The sequence below is a fragment of the Poromitra crassiceps genome (genome assembly GCF_964638095.1).
Source record: "Poromitra crassiceps genome assembly, chromosome: 9".
NCBI lineage: Eukaryota > Metazoa > Chordata > Actinopteri > Beryciformes > Melamphaidae > Poromitra > Poromitra crassiceps.
In genome coordinates this window covers 47,758,527-47,782,526 of record NC_139630.1, presented here as the reverse complement: position 1 = coordinate 47,782,526, position 24,000 = coordinate 47,758,527, and the positions used below count along the sequence as shown (strand labels likewise).

At 44.5% G+C, this 24,000-nt stretch overlaps 1 protein-coding gene across 4 annotated transcripts in view; it reads right to left on the bottom strand.

Annotated features, from left to right (window-relative positions):
- Positions 1-24,000, bottom strand: part of utrn (utrophin) — a 249,561-nt gene that overhangs the window by 61,788 nt on the left and 163,773 nt on the right. For all 4 annotated transcript variants that reach the window (XM_083643533.1, XM_083643535.1, XM_083643534.1 and 1 more), the window contains 6 exons: positions 21,427-21,583; positions 9,616-9,745; positions 7,485-7,753; positions 6,723-6,869; positions 3,114-3,192; positions 658-718 (listed from right to left, as the gene is read on the bottom strand). In XM_083643533.1, the coding sequence (XP_083499659.1) occupies positions 658-718; positions 3,114-3,192; positions 6,723-6,869; positions 7,485-7,753; positions 9,616-9,745; positions 21,427-21,583 (843 nt within the window). The remainder of the gene's footprint in view (positions 1-657; positions 719-3,113; positions 3,193-6,722; positions 6,870-7,484; positions 7,754-9,615; positions 9,746-21,426; positions 21,584-24,000) is intronic.

The following is a 24,000-nucleotide window of genomic DNA, read 5'->3' as shown; positions in this document are numbered from 1 at the left end:
AGAAGATTGGAGATCGTCCACGCATAAAACATGTACTGTAGGTTCAAGATAAGGGTCCATTTCAAATACTGCAGACTTTTTATCTGCGTCAACCCCAGGGCATCTTAGCTGTGACAATTAGTCGATCCACTGTGAGGGAGACACAGGTGGAGTTGAAGTTGTGAATAATGATGTGAGCGGTTATTTGAATATAGGATTTATCTCATTGTTCAGAACTGTGTGACTTCTTGGATATCACAGCCATAACATGGTTCCTATTCTAAATTGAATGGTGAGGGATGTTTGAGGTATAGGAGGTATTTTTTGTGGATGCTTTTTTTACAAACTACACAAACGGTTTGATTCTAGCTGTAATCTCAGAGTAGACACCAAAACATGTGGGAAAAGAGTTTTAAACACAACATGAATTTGTACAGGTAATACCTATTGATTCCTCAGGCTTCACTGCTCCAAAACTACAATAATCACCCGGCTATGTAGACAACAGCATGATAATTCTCACACTCACTCACTCACTTTCTCACACACACACACACACACACACACACACACACACACACACACACACACACACACACACACACACACACACACAATTGATATAGAAAGAGTTTACACAGAGGCACAGACTCAGTGGTCCAAGGCATTTCCACTTACTTGATGTAATATGGGACTTTATTCTGAGAAACTGCACGTTGCCAGGGGAGCTGTACAGAAGCTGGAGAGAGAGAGGGAGAGCAAGAGAGAGAGCAAACAGTCAAAAATCAAAACAGCGTCTGAATAAACGCAGCACAACTTTTCATGCAGTGCAGTAACCCACTTTAGTGTTTGATTGGAGCTTGCCTTTAAATCATTCTCACCTCTAAAACTTCCATAATGGTATACTTTAGGCTAGGTCATGTATAAATAAGATTCTTACTGTGCATGAAATTGTAAAGGAAAAAACTAAATTGGCATGGCTCTCTCAAGTCCCTTTTCTTCGGTCGCGATATGAATAGCACACCAGCTGGAAAGTGTATTTTTCTTTACCCTTAATACCGATGTCAATGATTCTCACAGGCTGAATTTCGACGTTCTTAACGGTTAATTTCTTTAAATGTCTTTAGATTGTGTCTAATGGAACCTAAATGACGGAATATGCCAAACATCTCTGCTAGGATCAGATGAGTTTCCAGCATTTACTGAACAAGCGTCAGCCAGAATGTAAAAGTAGGTCTTCCGCTTTAGGGCTTTCAAAATAAAATTCGTATTCTAACGTTAACCTTATGCCTTATTTATTCTGAATGTAAATTGTGGTATTTCCGATGCTAGTCTGATAACTGTCCTGTTTTGACACAGCCCAAATACTGCCGTGTGTTTCAGAACATTAGTTTAAATTTCTATAGAGTGATTACGTTGATTAACCGTTAAGCCGGTCGTGACCATATCGTGGCCTTGCCACAGTTTATGTAACTGTAATGTTATTGGAGACACTGTCAGGTCAATCTACTGGTGTTAGTGTCCAGTGTGCCTGCCCTGAAGCCTGGGACAGTGAGTTTATCCACTGAAACGCCTGCTCCGGGGGAGCGGCTGAACGGGTTGGGAGGCAAAGTGAAAGTGTCAATGGCGTTTACAACACGCCGTTTACCTGTGTTTAAAAAAAGCGTGTAAAGCTGTAATTTTATTGTAAAAAGGTATCGGTACAAAGAAGGAGTGGAGGAGGAGAGGGCAAGAAAAAACAAAGAAAAAGACATCAAAATAGACAGATCTAATGCCTACATTTGCAAAAAAGACAAAAGGTGCCACATCCCACGGCATAATGTGTAATCTTGGCGGGTTTCAATGTGAGAATACAAGATGGAGAACAGAGTGAAGAGAACGGATAAGCGATGAGATCGTCATAGAGCGAGGCGACCCGCACAATGACAACTTGATGCGATATGTAAAAGCAGCTAAATGTTAGACTTTAGTAGCTAGAAAAATTAGAGAAAACACACGCACATCTCTTCTTGTAGGTGCTGAGTCCAAAGTGGTTAATTCATCAAGATTAAAAGAGACTCGCGACACTGATTTGCTCCCAATGTTTTGTTTAATTTTGCATTTAAAAGACAACGTTTCGAGCCGATGCAGGCTCTTCGTCAGGTCAGGCAGCAACAGCAGACTTTAGTAGCTCTCAGGAGCCACATGGAGCAGAGTTGTTGCTTGATTTATTGCCCTGCCGCCTCCCCTCCTCCTCGACACAGCCCCTACGGCTAGAGAGACGCACGGCGCGCGAGCAGAAGGATGAAGCGACAGTAAGAGAAAGCGATTATAAGAGAGATTGAGAGATCCACTAGATGGATCGGGAGAAGTAAGGACGCGCTACGTTATTGATCCCCGAGGGAATATGAAGCTAGTAGTGTAATGAGGGTGAACGGCGTGATGGAGTAGATAGCGCCTCTGTGCCAGAGAGATGAGAGAAGATATACAGGCTGCTGTTTTGTCTGCTGCCGAGCTCCCAGCGAGTTTACTTAGTACATATGTGACAAATCGGGTGACATGGCGCCGCAGCTGAGCTTCCCACCTGCTCGAAAATCGCACGCCGTCCATTTTGTGTCCGTGCCCGAGAGCCACAGCACAGGCCAATCAAAACTCGCACTAATGGCCGTGTGATTAAAGAAAAGGAGGATAGAGAGGAAAGTCAAGCGGAAGACTGACTGCTTTGTTTAATGGTGATACTCCTGCATTTGTCTTCTCGCTCTATCTCTCCATCTCTCTCTCCCTCTTCTGTCTCCAACTCTTTCTTGCTCTGTTAATGACCACTCTGATGGGAGAGGAAGTGGAGGCAGCCGCTGTAATTAAGCCCTGCATTATTCAAGAGTAAAATGCCTCGTCTGCAAACCAAACTGCCTTGGGGTGTGTGTGTGTGTGTGTGTGTGTGTGTGTGTGTGTGTGTGTGTGTGTGTGTGTGTGTGTGTGTGTGTGTGTGTGTGCGCGCGTCCACTCTGAGCATGTACAGTATGACTAGGAACAATAGTGTAACGGAATCCAAACCGTGGAAAAATGGAAATGAAAAAATGAGCCGTACTGTAACTGAGCGGAAACAAAGCGAGCGCTCCTGAAGGTTAAGAAAAGTGACCTGGCTCCGTACTCACTGGACAGGAAGTGCTGGGAGGAGGGGCCAAAGTCTCGGTGGGCTTCCTGAAGGAGCTTCAGCCGGTCTTCCACTGCCACCTGCACAACCACCAGACAGAGCGGACACAGGACAGTCAGCCATATAAAGGATAAACAAACACACATGTATACAGTACTATGCAATGGGCATTTGGGGTCATGGTCGGGGTTAACTGAATTTCAATTTCAATGCAATTCATTGACAAGTGGATTTGCTTTAAAATCCCAATATTGAGAATCCCTCGAAAAGGTTTTTATATCTTATCTGGAATGAATTGAATGAGAATGAATACTATCATTAGGTGCTGAATAGCAGTGAAGTGGAGTGTATGTCTTTGCTTTGTACAGAAATTATATTGCATCGCCCAATAGCATTTTGAGTTCACTGAAGTGAAGAGAAGTCAGCTGAAGCCTCACAGTTGATATGCTGTAAGCCTGTCAATTATGGTAGCTCTATTGTACACACTGCTGGAAAGGGAACCACATGACAGCCATAGTTCAGCAGTGATTCACCTTGGCATGAAGTGCAACCAGTAAAACATGGGGCTTACAACAATGGCGGTGTGCAGGTGTGAGTTACAAACCATACAGACACACACACACACTCTCTCTCTCTCTCTCCTGTGCGCCGATGCAAGCTGTGTATTGACCTCTCCAGCAGGGAATCTGTGTCCTACGTGACAGTCGGGTTATTGTGCTGTATCAGGCTGTCTACCAGGATAATATTGGCAGTCTGTACTACTGACACACACACACACACACACACACACAATGGTGGGCAAATAAGGCCCTTCCACGCAGGGCACTGAGAAAATAGGCACAGAATGGCTAAGAGCCTGGTCTCTGTCTGCCCGCTAATGACTATTATGGCGACTGTCCCACAGAGAGGAAGGTGGGGGCTGTCTGCATGTGAAGATGGGGGCTGTCTGCATGTGAAAACCAGATCATCAAAGCACACAGTCAGATTGGGCTTATTAGTGAAGCTGTCCCTGCACACTGAGAGAAAGAGAGAAAGGGGAAAATCACCAGGCCACAAATTGGCCCGTCTGCAGAGTTTCACTGTGTGCCAGACTGCCAGTGTCTCCCAAGTGTCACAATTAGTCTTCTAACTTTAATTTTCTTCCTATGCCAAGATTTCATTTTCATTAATACATAACTGGTAAATACTGGAAATACCGCGTGCCTCCATGTAGGGGAATTTGAAACAGGCTCTATACAAATGCAATGTGACTGCACTGCACAATTTTCCCACTGCAATGTCTGCAAAGATCACGGTCCATCTGCGGCTGCCTGCTGTCCTTTAAGCTGATGGCATCACAGCTGGGCTGTGTGACCCGTGTGTCCTCCTCCCACCTCTGGTCACCTCGGGCAACACCCACTAGCCGGGCAAGCAGCAGAAATGGGGGGAGACCCAAGGAGACCACTATCTGTTGTGTGTCCAAGGTCGTCATCCAAATAGGTATCACACTAGACAAGCATTCTTTTGACCAGACAGGGGTTAAATTGAGATTTGGGTTGGGCTCTGTAACCTGGTTCCATTTTGGAACCATTTCCAAAGTTAGCAAAATATTTCACCAAGGGGACTAATAAAGTGCCATCTTACCTTTTTCTATACCCAGATTTGTTAATCCCCAAATCGATCGAATCCTCTTATTGACCCCAAAACCCCCACCTGCCCCTTGCCAATGATGACAGACACTTGCATCACCAGTCAGTCTCCATGTCTCAGTTCGCGGGTCAACGTTGGAAAGCATGGGCACCCTTCTCCAAATGGAAAGGAAATCACTGTGAAATCACAACTGTGATGTGAAGTGCCGTGTTTTTGATTTTTTTTTGATTGGGGTTCGATAATGGATTAGAAAGGAATCAGATGTGATAAGAACATTCGATACTGGATTCAGATTAGCTCAAACGCTTTCAAGTCCCTACCCTCATTCAGATCAGTTTAAGTCCCACTTTGTGACAACTAGATTGACCTACAATATGTATTTGTCGCCCGACAAGGAAAAGAAAGGAAAGTGTAAAAGAACTGAGACCTTCTTTGATCAGATCATTTTACACAACTGGCACACTTAAAAACACTCAATGGTGTGAATTTGCACCTCGGTATGAGCTTGTATAGTATGCAGCCGTTCAGCCGCACAGCAACATCCCCTCTCTTCTCACTGTCTCTGGTGACTTGTTCAAGAGACTTCTCCACGGCTCCCCCCCCCCCCAAGGCTGAGACATGCCCCGCTCCGCGAAACACACAGAGAGTCCCACAGAGAATCAGACCGAGGCATTCCAGTGGGTGGAGTAGCAGCGGATGTGACAGGTGTGCTGTGACAATAGTGTCTATTGATGTAGAGTGACATGGTGTCACGGTGAGCACAGAGTTGGGTTCAAATAAAACAGGTACACAGGTAGAGGGACAACTCTCACTCAGTCCCTTGTGTGTCTGGCTGACACAAAGTAGAGTCAGCATGCAGACAGAGAGAAAAGAGAGAGAGAGAGAAAGATATATAGAAAAAGACAAGCAGGCAGGGAGAGAAAGTGGGAAAGTAGGAAGTGGGGAGAACGGATACGGATATAGTGCATGTGCAGTATACTCTACCTCACTATTATTACAGGGACACTTGCTCTTTGCTCAAATGACATGCGCGGCGTATGAGGGACGCTAGAAAGGAGCGCTCACTCTTTTATATAAGTAAATGCAGACAAAATGGAACAGAATGAGAAGTGGCAGAAAGAAAGAGAAAATGAGTGACTGGTCTGTCGTGCGTTTGTTCTCTTTTGTTTTCATCGGCCCTATGTTGCTTTGTAAAGCACTTTGTCACAAATTCATTTTGTACAAAGGCCTTTCTAAATGGATTGTGGAGAGAGTCACAGAGGAATGACAGGAAGCTGTGGGAAAACACAACCTGCGATTACCTACAGTATAACTACCTACAATTCCCAGTGAAATGACAGCAGGCAGCACAAGAGAAGAGAGGAGGACAGCTTTCAAAGTTGACGGCTAAGGCGTGATAGGAAAATATGGCTAGCTCTGAGTGGTTTAACAAAAGCGCTAGAGTCAAGAACTAAAGTGCTAAAACTTTTTACTCTGTTATATTACTCTTGTGCACCGCTTGGACTGTAAATTCCTATTGAATGCCTATTTAACACTCCTATTCGTATACATTGTATATATTGGACTGCACTTGCAATTGTTGTGATTTTGTCTTTTAGATATCTTCTTTTTATCTTCTGAATATCGATATGACCGCTACGCTGCATACTTACACTAAAGACAAATTCCTCAAATGTCATATTTACATATTGTGGCAATAAAAGTGATTCTGATTCTGATCAGCTGACACGAGCAGGAGAGCGGAGAAGAGGGAGAGGAATGAATGAATGAATGAATGAATGAGTACGTGGATAGTCTTCCTAATTGAACTTACACTAAGCTTCATTTCAATCAGGAGAGACTCACTCTTTAGTGAACAATTATTTACAAGTGTACAATAATGATCAGAATGTGAGAAGCCTTTGGTGATTAAACTCCATCGTGGGACTTGGGGCATGAAATCTTCCAATAAGGGGAAAGTCATAGTTGCGATCGACAGCACCTGTAGCAGTTTCCATCTCATGTTGAGCTGGTCCAGTTGTCTGGAGGCGGTGGAGGACAGCTGCACGTCCAGGGGCGTCAGATCTGCAGAAAGCTTGTTGACCAGGCGCACATCCTGACGCAATGGGGCGACCTCCTCTTTGAAGGCCTGGACAGAGGGGAGCGGACGTTAGGAAAAGCAATTATTATTGAATTGAGTAAGGACTACATGGGATATCATCAGCCATGCTGTCTTCACAGTGATGCCATATCATCATCAGCCATGCTGTCTGCACAGTGATGCCATGGGGATGCAATACATCATGAGGATGTTTTCTATTGAGTAATAGATCGTTAAATTGATGCAACAGTGAGGGAAGGCTTCTCCTCATATGACCTGAACATCCTGAGTTGACTATTTTAGGTCTTTGCCACTCTTTCTCCTCGCTCTCTGTCATTCTCCCCCTCTTTCTAATACTCTTTCTCTCACTGTTTCTTCAATTGTTTGCTATTTAATCATTCAATAAAATTTTAACATGATGTTTTCTTTATGACTGTAATTGTGGTGCTTGTTGTCTTGGCCACGTCTCCCTTGGAAATGACCCACTCAATTGCAATGGGACTAACTTGTCAAAAGGGTCAAAATTCAACCAAGTGCAGCCTCTGTCCAGCCACAATGGTGCACTCATGGTGACGACAATAGTTTAGAACATGAAGAGAGAAGTGTGGGAATTTTGTGAGTTCAAGTGAAACGTCCGGCTTCCGTCCGTCCCCTCCTCCTCACCATGGTCCTCTCGATGTGGTCCTGCAGCGAGTCTATCAGAAGGTCTCCGACGGGCTGCCAGTCCACCTTGGCCTCCTCCGCCTGGGTCAGCCTCAGGTCCAGCTGGTCCATGTTGCTCTGGAGCTCCTGGAGCCGCTCCAGGGCTCGCTCCACCTGAGTCTGCCAGCCGTCCACGTGCCCCCGCAAACGCTCCCAGCGCTCACGCACCTCGCCCGTTTGTTTGCGGATGGCCCGGGCCACGCCGCGCGCCTTCTCCTCCGGGGTGAGGTCTGGAGGGGAGGGGGGGAGGACAGGTGTGAGGTGGTTAGGATGGGTTAAAGGTCACATAATCAGAGAATGCAGATAGAGTGGAGGAGGAGAAAACGGTGATAGAGTGGAGGAGGAGAAAACGGTCCCCCCCCAGCTGAAATTACCCGTTTAAGCTACAAAGGCAGATGTAGCAGCTTTTATGTGTTCTAAGCTCTTAACTCTCTCGCAGCACGATTGTGATTGAATTGCCATCTTCATCTGTTACAATCCTGCTCTCTTTCTTTCCCTCTCTCCTTCGCTATGCACACACACCCACACACACACACACACACACACACACACACACACACACACACACACACACGCACACACACACGCACACACACCCACGCCAGGCTCTGGACATCTGCCAGACAGAGATAGTGTGTCATGCAGATACGCAGTGTGACAGTATCTGTCGTTGATCATGAAGAACGGGAGGTACCAACTAAATGGGAAAAGAGGTCACTCAATTCACTGGCGCAGACAAAGCAAGAGACTGAAAGAGAGAATTTAAGACAATCAAACTGGTTAAGATTTCAGATCAGTGTCCCATATACACTGATGAAACAACAGACGCCGCCTCTGATCTTAAATCAGCTTTTTATCTATTTATAGAATGAGACGGCGCTTTGATACGCATATTAAAGATCACAGACAGACAACAAGCCAATCGGTCTGTGCTCTCGTCTGTACACCGCCCCTTGTGTTGCTTTAATTATTTACACAGTAGGGTTTTAGTTTGAAGGGAAATGTGCTAAAGTCTACCATGCCTCATCCAAGAAGGACAGACACACAATGCTGCTGAATGAGTTGGTGCATGTTTAGCAGTGGCCTGATCTCTGAGATGGGGGTGAGCGGCAGTTCAAAGTTGACTGGATGCTATTTGAAGGGCTTGCAGCCTCAGAAGTGGGGCAGATCGTGCCGACTGTAGCATTTGGTTTAACCCGCTTAGAGAACCAGAGAGGTTGGGGTTCAGATCAATAGTGGATTGACTTTACGAAGACTTTCCTGGGATGGTCTAAACTTTTTGCTACTCGTATGTCTTGTCTACTTTGACATGGAGGTCTGAAGGTATTATGAATGCTGATAATACACTAATATGTCCACCACTTATAATACTTTATAAACCTTGTTATACTGTAATTTACCATGCATGATTATACATTAACATTTATAAAGAGTTTTATAAAGCCTTATAAATGCACTATAATGTATTATGAATGTGCTCATAATGCATGAGCAAAGACATGATGTTCATAGAAAGTGTTGGTTTGTCTGTCTGTCTGTCTTTTAGCAGGATTATGGGAAAAACGACTGGGCCGATTGTTATGAAACTTGGTGGAAGGGTGTAGCATGGGCCAAGGAAGAACCTATAACATTTTGGAGCAGATCCGGGTGTGACTCACAAACAAGCAATAATACCATGAAGAAGCAATCACAGTGAATAATAGCGGGCATTGGCGGAGGTCTGCACTCTCCAAGTGGCCTTCTAGTTTTATTAGAGCTCATTTGATTAGATCACTGCCCAAGAAGGAAGTAGGAAATGCATATCCAGTAGTAGGTAATATGGACCATTAGGGCTTAACATTTCCCAAATTAAATTCCCATAGGTTTTGTAGACCTTAACTTCTTGACATTTTAGTTAGAGCACAGTATGATGGAAGCCGATAGTGAGGAGTGAGTAGACGGCGTGGGCGAGACTAAAGGACAATGCATTTACCGGTATATACATTTTCAGAAATTTTTGTACCAAATTCAGACTTTGAATTTCCAGAAACCCGTTGAAAAGTGAGCGGTATGAGTACTTTCTGTGGTATGTGGGTAGAAGGTGTGAACCAACCCGTCTTGGGCTGCAGATTCTTGCGTGGCTCCCCGGGGCCTTCGATGGGCTGGTCAGCCAAGAACATCCGGGCCTGGTCCAAAGTGCTTTTTACCAAATGCTCACGTTCTTTCAGTTCCGAACAAAGCACCTGCAGGGAAAACACAGGGCAACGGGTTAGTTTGAGTCTGTAAGACACAGTTAGCATTACGTTAGAATTAGATACCACAAACAAACTGTTTTCTCAATAACTTAGTCATTAGAAGACATTGAGTTTGTGTTGATCAAGGTACTGTAGCTGAATGTGAAATAGACAGCATTTGAGGTCTTCGGTGTGTTACCCTGGGTAACACACCCACTACCAGACAGTCTGACAGTCCCCCCCCCCCCCAAATACCTGAATACAGAATGAGCCATCTGTATGAGAAAGTGAAAACACTTTTAAAATCATTCAGTGGACCTGAATTTTAAAGTCACATGTCACAAAATTACATTTTTACCCTTTTTATCTCATTCTAACCATCAAACCTACTTGACAATTTATGACAAAAAAAGTATTTTATTGCATTTTTTTTTATCAAAATCTTAATACGTCCTGATAAAAAGGAAAATATTTAGTAGTGACTTCATCATGTACCGGGAGGCGTAGGTAAAACAATTTTTGTTTTTTGTGTGCATTGCACACTTGATGGTGAATGTATACATGAAATATTGGGAAATCAGAGAGAAGGGAGGGGGGGGGACATGCAGCAGAGGGCCACAGATTCAAACCCTGCCCGGCTGCAGGAAGGACTAAGCCTTAAGGCTGCAAGAAGGACTAAGCCTTAAGGCGTTACACACCAAGAGCGATGCGAATAAACAGCCTGTTTTTTGTTTTTTGGACTGTTTGACTGTTAACCTGTCAAACACAGCAACAGATGTGTACATGTCGGAAGCGAATTTCAGAAAAATCAACCATGGTCCGAAGAAATTAAAGCCGCAATATTGCTCAGTGAAACTTTGTCGTTGGGATGCACGGTTGCATTGACTGGATAGGTTTGAAAAATATTCTTCACTTTAAAGGACCTTTAATGGTAGGTGCTCTACCAGGTGAGCCACCAGAGAGCCTTATGTCACAGAATTCTTTTAGCAATCCCGCTCCACTGCCTCTCCCTCCCATCAAATCAAAGTGCCTCTCTCCCTAACTGATATCCCACTGCTTCACACTTGAATGACCTCTCCCTGCATTATGTCTCCATATCCTGTTTCATCATCACATTAAGGAAGCAACATGTTCTCACAATGACATTTTGTCTGCAGGTACGTGGATATCTGACTGTGTCGTCTCCTGATCAAGTCTATTGCTAATGAACTCAAGGTGAACCTGGTGTGCTCTGAGCACTGTGTTGTATCCTGATCAAGTCTATGCTAATGAACTCAAGGTGAACCTGGTGTGTTCTGAGCACTGTGTTGCATCCAGATTACTCCCCCCCCCGCCCAGTAGTAATATCTACTAATCAACTCTGCTTCAATCAGATCTGGCTTTCATTATATTATAAACGAGGGACTCCTGATTAACTTACACGCACACGCACACATGATAGGAGCAGATGTTTACATTCAGGTTATAGATGCGATAAACAACACTATCAGCGGATAATTAGACGATAGCTGCAAAACAAAACATTTTCTCTGGCGTTTGAATGGGGTGGGGGAGAGAGACCGAGAGAGAGAGGGAGAGAGAGAGAGAGAAAGAAAGAAAGAGAGACCGAGAGAGAGAGAGAGAGAGAGAGAAAGAGAGACCGAGAGAGAGAGGCAACAGGAGTGAGAGCGATGACGAGGGAGCAGCGATTGAAGGCGAGAGTGCAGGGTCAAATGAGGCATTTCCTCGGGGTCGGCGTGAAATTAGAATAAAGTGAAACGTCTGGGCGCTACACCCCCTGCAGGCATTATCATTATAGAGCCGGCTAGTAATACCACCACTTATCCTGACATGCACACGCACGCACCGTGTACACACACACACACACACACACACACACACACACACACACACACACACACACGCAAACACACAAACCCCCACACACACCCCCCCCCCCCACACACACACACGCAAACACACACACCCCCACACACACACACCCCCCCCCCACACACACACACACCCCCACACACACACACACACGCAAACACACACACCCCCACACACCCCCACACACACACACACGCACACGCACACCCACACACGCACCGTACACACACACACACACACACACACACACACACACCCCCGCACACACACCCACACACATGTACACCCACAGTCCATTGAAGATTTTGAGGGTCATTTTCTTATACTCTCCCCAACGTCAACTACTCAGCCATAGCAGAGCACAGCAGGCAATATACAAGTGGAGTAGAGGGGTAGAGGCATGTACCAGTATAATTATTATTCTTGTTTTAATATAAGCGGGACCCCGGGGGGACTTCAATGCCTATTGGAGTGTGTGATTGCTTTGTGAGGAGACGTTGTCGTTTGCGACGCTGTTGAGGCAACCTGATTGGATGGGATGGCTAGCTTGGATCAAAGTCTCACACACTTCTCAGACAAACGGAGGAGTTGAGGGAAAACGAGGTGCCGAGAACGAGGTCGTTTTTCCATCTCGCACACAACATCGGCCAACATCGATTGAGCGCTAGATGACTACATGCTGGGTTTGAATGAGATGTTTTTTTTTTAAATACATTTGCTTTAATTTAAGACCACGTCTTCGTTTTGCAAGCGGGGTGCAATAATGATTGAGGGGAGAAGTCTTGACTCCTTGCACTCTATAATTGAAAAGTTTTGGAAGAGATAAGAAAAGAAAGAAAGAGAAGAGTCAAGAGGATGGGCAATAGCAATAACAACCCAAGGGCAAATAGCACAGGCCTTGAGATGGGCACAATCCTCCACAAAAATGAGGTTATGAACTCAACCTTGTTGTGGTTTCACCTCCATATGAAGGACCGAAGATAAGGCCTATTTTTAGAAGCGCAAGCTGCTGTAAAAGTTGAGTTTTGATCACGGCAATGACAATTTCACACAGCCACTTCTGGCCAAATGCGCCCTCACGCTGAAATGGAGCCCCCCCTGCTGAACACAAATTAAATCACCACCGTTTGCTCCGTGCCAATGATTTTCTCCCAGCTCAAATGGGGGAAACGTAATAGACAGCTCAGAGAGGGGATGTTGAGAGCTAGGGCCTGAATGAGACCAGACAGAAGAGGAAACGATGAGTGTAGGGGGAAGAGAGATAACAATCCAGTGAGAGAGAGAGAGAGAGAGAGAGAGAGAGAAGCTGCAAGGACGATGACATGTAGTTAGTTATGGTTTCTCATCCTCAGCTCTGCACACACAGATGCTTTTGAAGGAATTGGATTCAGTGTGAAAATGTTAGGTACTCATAAATATTCTCTGCATATTACCCAGATTTTAGCGAGTAAAAATATCTTCCACAACAGCTCTGTAACTGACATCACTACAAAAGAATCACATTAGAATCTTCCTGCAGCTGCGGGCAACACAGGCTGACCTGCCGTTACGCTCATGCATGCTGGTGAATGCTTATTATACTGCTGCCCCTGGTACTAATTGGTGCTGCTAACTGCTATACCTCCACCTACTTTTGTTCTGTTCTGTATGCAATCTTGGTAGTTTATCATATATTATGTATGTAAAATGGAGAGCGAGACAGAAAGTTTGGTTAATTTCACCGTATTACTTTTTAGTACTGTATTTCCATAAATTCAATATAAATGTATGATGGCAGTGTTCTCTCAAGGTTAAGTGACCCCGAAGAGGGACGGCTGGAGAGGGTTGTAACCATAGCAACACAAAGCGCCACCTACAGTACCAGTAGCCCTGTCATGAGCAGCGTCTGTCAGTCATCCAGCCCCTAGGTGGCCTCCAACTTTAGACAGGCGCCAACACCAACAACCTTTCCCCTACACTCAAGTCTTTTCAGGTCAACTCTAACATGTTCAGGGTATCACAATGTCACACCGGGACACGTGTTTGAGTTTGTTCAAGGCAAATAAAACGGCTTCATTTCCATCAAATCCAAGTCTGAATATCATGATAAGGCAAGGCTGTCTGTTTACGTCAAATATATAAAAAGCGAAGGTTTTTGCTTGGTTCTTCTCCTTCCTCTGCTACACTTGTCTTCATTAGTGTTTTAGTAGCGACACAGTGAGAACGTGGTCCGGGCTTCTTTGGAGATTTGCGAAGGTCAAAAAGAAGAAAGGATGCAGGATGTGACGCGTTAAGGATGACATTTTCTTTGTTGTCAGTCCCACAATACTTATGACGTGCATCTTGTTGCTGTGAGCGATAGTGACCTTGGTGTGTGTGTGCGTGTGTGTGTGTGTGTGTGTGTGTGTGTGTGTGTGTGTGTGCGTGCGCTCGCGCGTGTACGTGTGTATCTGCATGTGTGGTTGTGTCTGTATGTGGGCATGTGTCTGTCGGTCCATGCGAGTGTGTGCGTGTGTGTTGTGTGTGTGTGTGTGTGTGGCCGGGGTAGCAGAGCAGACACCCTTATCGCTGCCCTGTGCCGTGGAAATGATAAGATAGCATCACAACAACACAGCTACTTTCAGTGCTCCACCAAATCCTCCCTCCTCCCTCTCTCAAAACCCAGCTATCGCAACCTCTCTGCAATTTCACCGCCTTCCTCATCTTCTTAAAAAAAACACACACATATGCCTCTCAAAAAAAACACTCTCAAGATTTGAAAAGACCTGACACAATTCAAGGGGCCTCAACATTAAGCTGACAAGAGAATATCCTGCAATACATGCCTAAGGCAGAAGGGCCTAGGCCTCTATTGGGGAGAATGTGCAATATTTTGTGTAGTAGTAGGGCACCAGGCACTATTGGTGTGTATGTTCTGGGGTATATGGATCTGTGTGTGTTATTGAATGTTAACTGCAGTTTACAGTATATATGGATGTGTATATATTGTGTGTATATGGAGAGGCTGTGTGCTGCTACATCATCTGTTCTCTCGAATGCCCAAGACAAAATCTAAGAGACCATCTCCTGGCTGTTGGCTTACCGCTCGCACTCCTTTCAATCCAGCTCCCTCATGTGCTCCACCAAAGCTTCAGGAGCTTGTTCTCCGTCTATTAAAACAGCTCAATTACGGTACACTATGTTGTTTTGCTTTGAAATTTAAAGTAGCACCTAGGCACAACAATCTGTCAGGACTATCCCGCTGACTAATTATGTTTTGCATGCTAATAAAGGACGGAAAAAAACTACAAGAACAGGAATTAACAGGTCTATTTTTGATGTACCGGTAAGCAGAGTTTGAAGCTGTTGCCTTCTGGGCCAAATGACATTTTGCAACAGCATGCAGAAGAGCAGTTTGTGAACGAAGCTCGGTGCGACTTGAGGCTGAAAATCTGCTCGCTCCTTTGCTCTGGACGTCCACTGCTAGCTAGGAAAGGCTAAAGCTAATCATAGGAGTTACTGTCGGTACGAACTGCCACAGACTGTTGTAAATTGAAGCTACACTGTCTGTCTGAAATGCTCCACTAATCTACTGCTTCCGGTTTTGGCCCCTTTAAAAAAATAAACACAGACGACTGTAAAATGTAAATGATAAGACAGACAAGACAGTTGCTGCCCTCAGTTAAGTTTGAGGCATTTGCAAAGTACCTGATAAATGCACGACACACTGTCTGTCGCTTGACGGATTTAAATATTAATGTGAAATTCCTTTTGTTTGAGAATTGCATTGCTCGGTGGAAGAGAAACACTGCATTATTATTAGTTTTATTTCAAAAGGGACAATGGGGGCAAAACAAAGAAGAATAAGAGGAATAATTAGCATATTTTTGACTCACAATGGTGTGTTTATGGCCAAGGCAATGCTGCACAGTGATTTCAGGGCAGCTGTTCGGCACGACATTGTGTTTGAACTTTGTTTTTCACACAACAAACCTACAGTAGCATGATCCAACTTAAACAAAGCCAACATGGCGGACAGCGCTGACAAGTCATGATGACGCACATCGACTCCAACATCACGCAACTCCTGACCATGAGAACTATTCTATGGTTGGTGAGGGAGTAGAAGTAAACAAATGTACTCAAATATAGGCAATTATTCATTTCAAAGTGAGTCAAAAAGAGTCGTCTTCTAGGAGATAAGGCCCAGTCCAGCACAGCAATTTAATACATTTCATTTCCCTTTACGACCCGTCCGTCCAGGTGCAAATGGAGCTAATCAATCATGCCGACAGCATGATTAAATTGTTTTAGCGTGGCGGATTACTAGATTCACTTTGGACAGACTTATTAAAAGCCAGTTTAGCGTGTATTACTAGTGTTGCAGAGCAGACATTGATAAGGAGTAAATAGTAGGTTTAAAAAATAGACTACTCTCCCTGTTTGTCTTCAGTTTTTCTTTCTCTTTGGAACATTTGGAGGCATTTTCCAAAATTACCAAACAGGACTTTTCCTGCCAATGAAGACAAACTGTTGCAGAAAGATAGTCATTAAAAATGCCCACAAGTACTGTACTTGGTCCCCTGTTCGCTCTTCTCACCCTAAAAGCCGTTAATTTAATAGAGCTGATTGATGAGTTTAATCAGTTGGACGCTGACGCAGGCCTTTATTGGATAAATGAATGTGTGATTAATAAAAGCTATTATGCCGGGGAAAAAGAAAAACAGACGCAAATCGATACTTGGGGAAGGGGGGGGGGGGGGGGGGGGGTCAGGAGGAGGCTCCCCAAAACAGATATGATAAAACCCCTCCCTTTCACACTCTCACTCCAAACAGATGACTGACTTCAGGCAGAGGGGGATGCAACAGTTGTGTTGGAATCTTGAAATCCTGGAAACAATCTCCGTCTTGTAAATCATGGAAATCTCTCTCTGCCCATTGCTTCCTCAGTCTCCGCATCTCATTTGGTCTCCTCTTGTCAGCCAGCCTCTTCCTGTCCATCACTTCCTCCTGTGACTGGTCACACCACTGCTTCATCATCTTGTTTCTGACCTTCCATTCTTTCATAACCGCAATATCCGTCCTTCTCCGTTGGGCTAAGTGGCTTAGCTTACCCCCTTATCTCTCCCAGCCTCCAGAAAGAAGAGAAAGAAGATTGTTTCCCCCCCCCCCCCCCTTCCTGAGCCTTCCTAAGCCTTCCCTACCTCACGGCTAACAATTTCCATATAGCTGTAGTATACACCCCCCGTCCCCCCAAATCACTCTGACAGGATGGCTGATGTGTCAGGCCCGGCGCCACGAGGGGGCCAAAGGGGGCTTTGCACCCTCAGTTCAATTTTATGCCCCCTCACTTAATTTTTTTTTTTTTTTTTTAGAATAGTTCGTCTATAAAGGCCAGTTAGGCCATGTTTGTACATGTTTCGGCTGCTGTTTCTGCAGTCTTAATCAAATTTGATCAGTTTAAGTTGATGTAGGCTACCCCCTATAAACATAGCTCTGTTGTTTCAGAATTGGCAGGGAAGCGCTATTTGCTGTGCTTTGGGGCTGTCCTGTAAATATCAATAGTTGTCACAAGGTGTCAGAGATGTAGCTATTTATTAAATTTGAACCTCACTGCATGTTGTAGTGATCATGACGTGATTAAAACACACACACACACACACACACACACACACACACACACACAGAGAAATCAGCTGCACCCAAGCACACAGCATGCCATGAGCAGAAAGATGGAGACAACGCATCTGATCACTTTATTTCTTTAATTTAATGAACCTGGCACTGCACTTTTCAGAGGTTATTATTAGGGATGCACGATATGGATTTTTAGAGCCGATATGATAACCGATAAATATATTCTTCTTGGCCGATAACCGATACGATATAACCGATAATTATTATAATAAAAATAGATATATAATCTTTTGTTTTTGTTTTTAACCTGTATTTTATGCACACCTGGGGTTAAAAAAAGGGTTAGGGTCAGTGGCGGACTGCATAATCGGGCACGTCGGGCAAATGCCCGGTGGCCTGGCCTGGCCTGGCCTGCCAAAAAAAAAAAAAAAAAAAAAAAAAAAAATTTTTTTTTTTTTGCAAGCCAGGCCAGGCCACTCACTGAACAGCAGGCCAGGCGCCGCCTACTGGTTTACTAGTGGTTTTATTACTTTATTCAGGTTTAAAGTGGGTGCATCTCATTGTAAAATTGGACTTGGCCCAAATTGGGCTTCAAACGGCCCAAATTGGGCTTCAAACGGCCCAAATCGGGCTTCAAACAGCCCAAATCTGGCTTTAAACGACCCAAATCTGGCTTCAAACGGCCCAAATTGGGCTTCAAACGGCCCAAATTGAGCTTCAAACGCCCCAAATTTTCCGCCGGCGCCCTTTGGACGCCGGCACGCACGTCGGCCCGTATCGGCCTGGCCTGCTTGGTATCTAATGCCCGGCCTGAATTATGATCCCAGTCCGCCTCTGGTTAGGGTAGATGTATGGCTGTAGTGAGCATAGCTCTGACCTAACCAAATCTAACTGACATCACTGTGAACGCAAAACAAAGAAAACTTCTGATATAATATGATTGTTTTAATAAAGTGTATCACTCAATTATAGTCAATACAAAAATAAAGGCTTTTATAGAACGGAAAGCCAAGCTGCATAGACTGCAGATAAAACACAATGGCAAAAGGCATAGTAATAGACTCTTATTGTCATACTGATCTGTTCAAATTTTGTATTGGTTCCAGTTCTCAGTGAATTGTAGCCTGGGCCCAATGAATGGGGCAGGCACTATAAACCATCTGTGTCGTTTAACTTTTTACTGAAAAATGCTGCCACCAGATTAAAGAAAAGACACTATGTGATGTTGACTGACTGATGCTTTTTATGTAGCCTAATCTGCGCCTTTGTTTTCATTATTGGCTCTGTTAGATGGCTCTGTCCCGCAGCTAACGCTAACTAGCGCGGTTAGCTTAAAGTTAGCGAGTGGTTTTTTGGAGTTAAATACACAATCCCTGGATGTTTCATTTCGGGTAAAGGGGCTTCCATTAGTTTCTATAAGTTTACGCCAGCTCTGTATTAAGTGCTTTTGCGGAGCCGTTTGATCACAAGCCGCAGACTGTAAATGTCACAAGCAGTTTGTCTGCCAAGCAGACGAGCCTGCAGGGTAGGCCGCGCTACGAGCTAATGCTAACAAAACTCGCTAACAAAAACAACAAACAGATCCGCTGCATCATCACCAGCTTTGGTTTAACGTAATGCCAGCTTAGAGGTTTCCCCTCCTCTCGGAACCTGTGTGGTACATGGATTGCAAATTACCATAGCTTTCTGATCATTCTGAAACTGAAAAACAGCAACACACTGGCAGCAGCCATGTTTGCGTCGCAGCTGTGATGTCACGAATGTGCGACAACAAAAGCTCCGCTTCCGAGGCAAAAAAATAAAGCAGGATTATTATCGGATAATTTATCGGAAAAAGGCCATGATCGGAATAATAAATAATAATGCAAAATGGCCATATCGGCCGATAATTTATCGGTCCGATAATTATCGTGCATCCCTAGTTATTATGGTTAAAAAGTCCAGAAATAGGCATAGCGGGTATATAACCTATGTTTTACGATATAAAAATATCATATAAAAAAATAAAAAAATTGAGGAAAAAAAAAATCTGCCCCCTCCCCAGTTATAACCGCCCCCTCAGTCATTTCATCCTGGCCCCGGCCCTGTGATGTGTGCATGAGTAAGTGAATGAGTGAGTGTAACATGCACGTGTGTGTGTGTGTGTGAGAGAGAGAGAGAGAGAGAGAGAGAGAGCAAGTAATAGAGCATGACGTGACTCTTTGTGCCACTCTGCCCCTCATCCCTCTAAGGTTTGGCAAGACCTCCAGGCCAATCTGTTAAGAATACAGAAGAGAAGGGAGCAAAAAAAAAGAAAGAAAACTTTAAAAAATGTCAAAAATGAATAGTGTTCTTTTCTCACTTTCAACTCCTCCGTTCCATTATTCACCATTCCTCTGCCCTCACAGCCCGAGAGACAGGGAAGAGAATGAGAGAGAGAGAGAGAGAGAGAGAGAGAGAGAGAGAGAGAGAGAGAGAGAGAGAGAGAGAGAGAAAGAAAATAATATTCCAGGGGAAGAGAATGAGAAAGAGAGAGAGAAAGAAAATTATATTCCAGGGGAAGAGAATGAGAGAGAGAGAGAGAGAGAGAGAGAGAGAGAGAGAGAAAGAAAATAATATTCCAGGGGAAGAGAATGAGAAAGAGAGAGAGAAAGAAAATTATATTCCAGGGGAAGAGAATGAGAGAGAGAGAGAGAGAGAGAGAGAGAGAGAGAGAGAGAGAAAGAAAATAATATTCCAGGGGAAGAGAATGAGAAAGAGAGAGAGAAAGAAAATTATATTCCAGGGGAAGAGAATGAGAGAGAGAGAGAGAGAGAGAGAGAGAGAGAGAGAGAGAGAGAGAAAGAGAAATAGAAAGAAAATAATATTCCAGGGAAAGAGAATGAGAGAGCGAGAGAGAGAGAGCAAAGAGCGCAATAGCGGAAGAGACGAGACAGGGAAGGACAGAGCGAGATAGAGAAGCTGAAGGGTGGTAATGAGAAAAGTAAGGGAGGGCATGGAGGAGATGTGGGAGGATTGTATTCTCCTGTGGTTCTTGTGTGTTCTCAGGCCCATTCCTTATCTAATAGAGCTTGTCTGATCCGAGGCCCGTCTCAGGTGTCGAGCAGCACGGGACGCGGGTCTCACCTCCACGTCCTCACAGAACCTCAGAGGACGCATTTAGCCCGAGCCGGACAGGCATTCACTCCATCATGGCTCCAAGATACACACCTGGCAAACACACCCATGCACAAGCACACGTACTACACACACCTCCACAAATACTGTGTGTGTGTTTGTGTGTGTGTGTGTGTGTGTGTGTGTGTGTGTGTGTGTGTGTGTGTGTGTGCGAGCGCACATCTGGGGTGTGTGTCTGTTGTGTTTACTCTTGGGGCGTTTTTGGGAGAACAAAAAATAATATAGTGTGGTGAACGAGACGCCGGAGAAACACATTACGATGTCAACAGCAACAACAACAACGCAGCGTTGGGCGAGTGGACCGCGGGTAAACAGCAGCCACGGGCTGAGTCATCTATCTGAAAGCAATTACACGCCAATACACTATCACAACCAGTGCTTACCATGAATAATACACTGCGGAACACAATGATAAATAACGGTGATGACAGAGGCGTGAACGGGACGGTACAACGGAGGTATTGATCGCTGGTCAGAATAAATAATACAATGTGGAATAAGGATGACAAATAACAGCGATGACAGGAATGAAATAGCTAGTACAACAGAGATATTGACTGTGGTCACCATCCTGATTGTCTAGTGATTTTGATATTGATTATGAACTCCTGGCACTGAGTATTAACCATGGAAACATGGACTATGTTGTAGTTGTGTGGTTAACTACTCCATCCTGTAGTTCTGTTGAATGGACAAGAGCCATAGTACTGACAGGGCTGTCTGGGCTATTGACCTAGGTAACTGTGGTCATGTTGCTTCAGCCCATGTTAGCAGTCTTGACCACAACCGCATATATACTATAATACCATGGCTGTGCTACTATACTGTAGACCTTGGCAGCAGTGTTGGTATTGTCCAGGTTAGCAATACTGTGATTGGCACTGTGTATTTGCAGCTATCTGCACATTAAAAAAAAAGATAAAACTTCAAAGAAGAGAAAGAAATCAAGGTGATGAAGACAAAAAAAAACAGCTGAACTCGAGAACAGATTTGAAAACAATAACTGGGTGCGGTGAATTTTGCATAGTGCGTCGGGGACAGTGCCTGCGGCGGGCGACAGGCCGTACCGTGCAGTGGTTGTGCTGTTGCAGCAGGGTGGGCACGTCTCCTCCGATGGGCATCTGCTTGGTCAGGTCCTCGTCCTTCATGCAGATCCACCTCCACAGCTCCTCCAGCAGGCCCAGCAGACGAGACCAGCGCTCAGCACTCGCCTCCAGGTGGGCCCTGCCAAGATGCACAGTCCATTCAAACCATTAACAAAGCACCCATACACAGTCGGCCATTGTTCAAGCACAGTACAATGTACAATGTAGGACTGGATTTGACTAAAAACTCATTCTAGGGATTTTATTGACAAATCAAAGACCATTTAACAGGCATATCTGTAAAATTGTTTCTCCTACATTACACACAATACAGGCATGTAATGAATGAATGAATGAATGAATGAATGAATAAATAAATAAATAAATACATTTAGACCTCAGTATTAATATGCCTTAATCTTAATATGTGCTGAAAAAATTGCTGACAAAAATGTGTTATTGTAAGTCGCTTTGGATAAAAGCGTCTGCCAAATGACATAATGTAATGTAATGCAATATTGGGGCAGTGGTGGCCCAATGGTTAGAGAAGCGAGCTTGTGACCGGAAGTTTGTCGGTTCAATCCCCAGGACCGGCAGGATAAATCTGGGTGGGGAAAGTGAAAAAGCAGCACTTGCCCCTCCCTCATTACCACCACTGAGGTGCCCTTGAGCAAGGCCCTTAACCCCAACCGCTCCAGTGGAGCTGCTCAGTGGCCAGCAGATCAGACTGTGGTTGTACTGGTCAGCTTCCGTGCGTGAATGTAAACAGGGCGCTCCTGAAAAAGAGAGCATTGCTCTAGAGCAGTGAGACTCCCCTGTATAAATAAAAGGTAAAAAAAAATAAAAAAAAATAAAAGCACTTATGTAAGAGATGTGCTGATATTTCCAGAAAAGAGGTCATATAAAAGTTAAGTAACAAAGTTGAAAGCATACATATTTTGTAAAAAGTAGAGATCACAGAGGTCCTTGCTAATTGTGTGGGTGGTAGTGTGCGCGTGTTGTTTTGATATTCTGCTCTGGGCTTTATCTGAACACTGGGTACAGAGAGTTCTTCATGCTGCTCGCCGGATTACCTTTCATTACACATGTACTGTAATTAAGCCATAATGGGTTTTATACAGTCAACCCACACAGTGTCTCACACACACACACACACACACACACACACACACACACACACGCACACACAGAGCTGACAGCTTAGCACTAGTCAACTCCTGTGGAGATGTAGTAAATAAGTGGATATTAACGGTAGCCATGTTGGCATCAAAATGTATCTTGATGCGCATTTCGAAGTATCGCATTAGAAAATGTTAATGGGAACTACAAAATTCTAAATTCTAAAATTAAATTAAATTAAAATCCTCAGTTTGCTGTGACGACCCTCCCACTCTCCTTTATATCTTTTTTAAAGGTTGGAACAAAGAAGGGAGTCACACGCTAAAGCAAAAGTTAAAACAATAATTTAGTACCTCAATCTAAGGACTAAACCACCCGAAACTACTACAAACCAACAAAACAAAAAGGTGCAGACAGATGAGGAGGGAGAGAGACTGAATGGTCTGTAGCAGAGCCGTGTAAGAAGAGTTGCGACATCTCCATTCACTCCAATGGACCAGTTTTTTACTCTCAAGAGTTCCAGGAAGTAAGGTCCTGGATTAAGCAGCACAGTGGAGTTGCAGCAAAATGGACAGTTTGTGTTGTCCTTTGAAAGTTTTTTTTTTCTTGAATCAAATTGTACATTATCAGCTTTATTTTAGCATGCAAAAGTAGCGCGAGACCCATTCCTGGCTGTTCATTGGCTAATGAGTCTCGCATTTTGGTCCTCCGCCGACGCCACTCTCTCTCTAGAGGACACTAGTCTGTAGGCTTTTAAAGCCCAAGGAGTACACCGAGCCCAGGTGCATCCAATTAGCCTAACGAGCACAAACAAACACCAGGGCCAGAGGAGTGGGAGGGTCGTATTGCACACAGACGTTTTTACGCTCACTTGAGGTGGATGTTGCCTTTTTACAAAAAGAGTTAATGTGCAAAATGGGAGATGGAAACACCTTTTCCCGAATGACTGATCAGCTGGAGCCGGTGTTGTGCACAGCTGGCAGCTTGTCCGGTCTGCTGCCATGCGTTCTGCTGGCGGAACCGGCGCCTGACCGGCCCGAACATAACAGCCTACTAATCCTTCAGCAGAACAAAATGCTCTGGATCCTAAAGTGTTGCACCCAAAGGTTCTCACTCTGTCCCTAAATTGTCTTTTGCATAGTGACTCCCAGAACTGTTTTATGCATCTTATTTCCCAGATATATGATGAGTGTCGTAGAAAGGGCATCTCTCCTGTGATATTGGCCAGAATATTTACTCATCACCGCCAGAAAGAGAGAAATGCAGCCACCAGCAGATAATCTTTATTTCTCCTATGGCAAGTGAACTTTGGAAAGCTCTCTCCATCTATGATCTTGGGTGCGTTTGTAAATCCACTCTGATGCTCTACACTGAAATGAGAGCGCAAAGATACGGTACATTACAACGGTGCTCCCGATTTACGAACAGTGCAGTGTG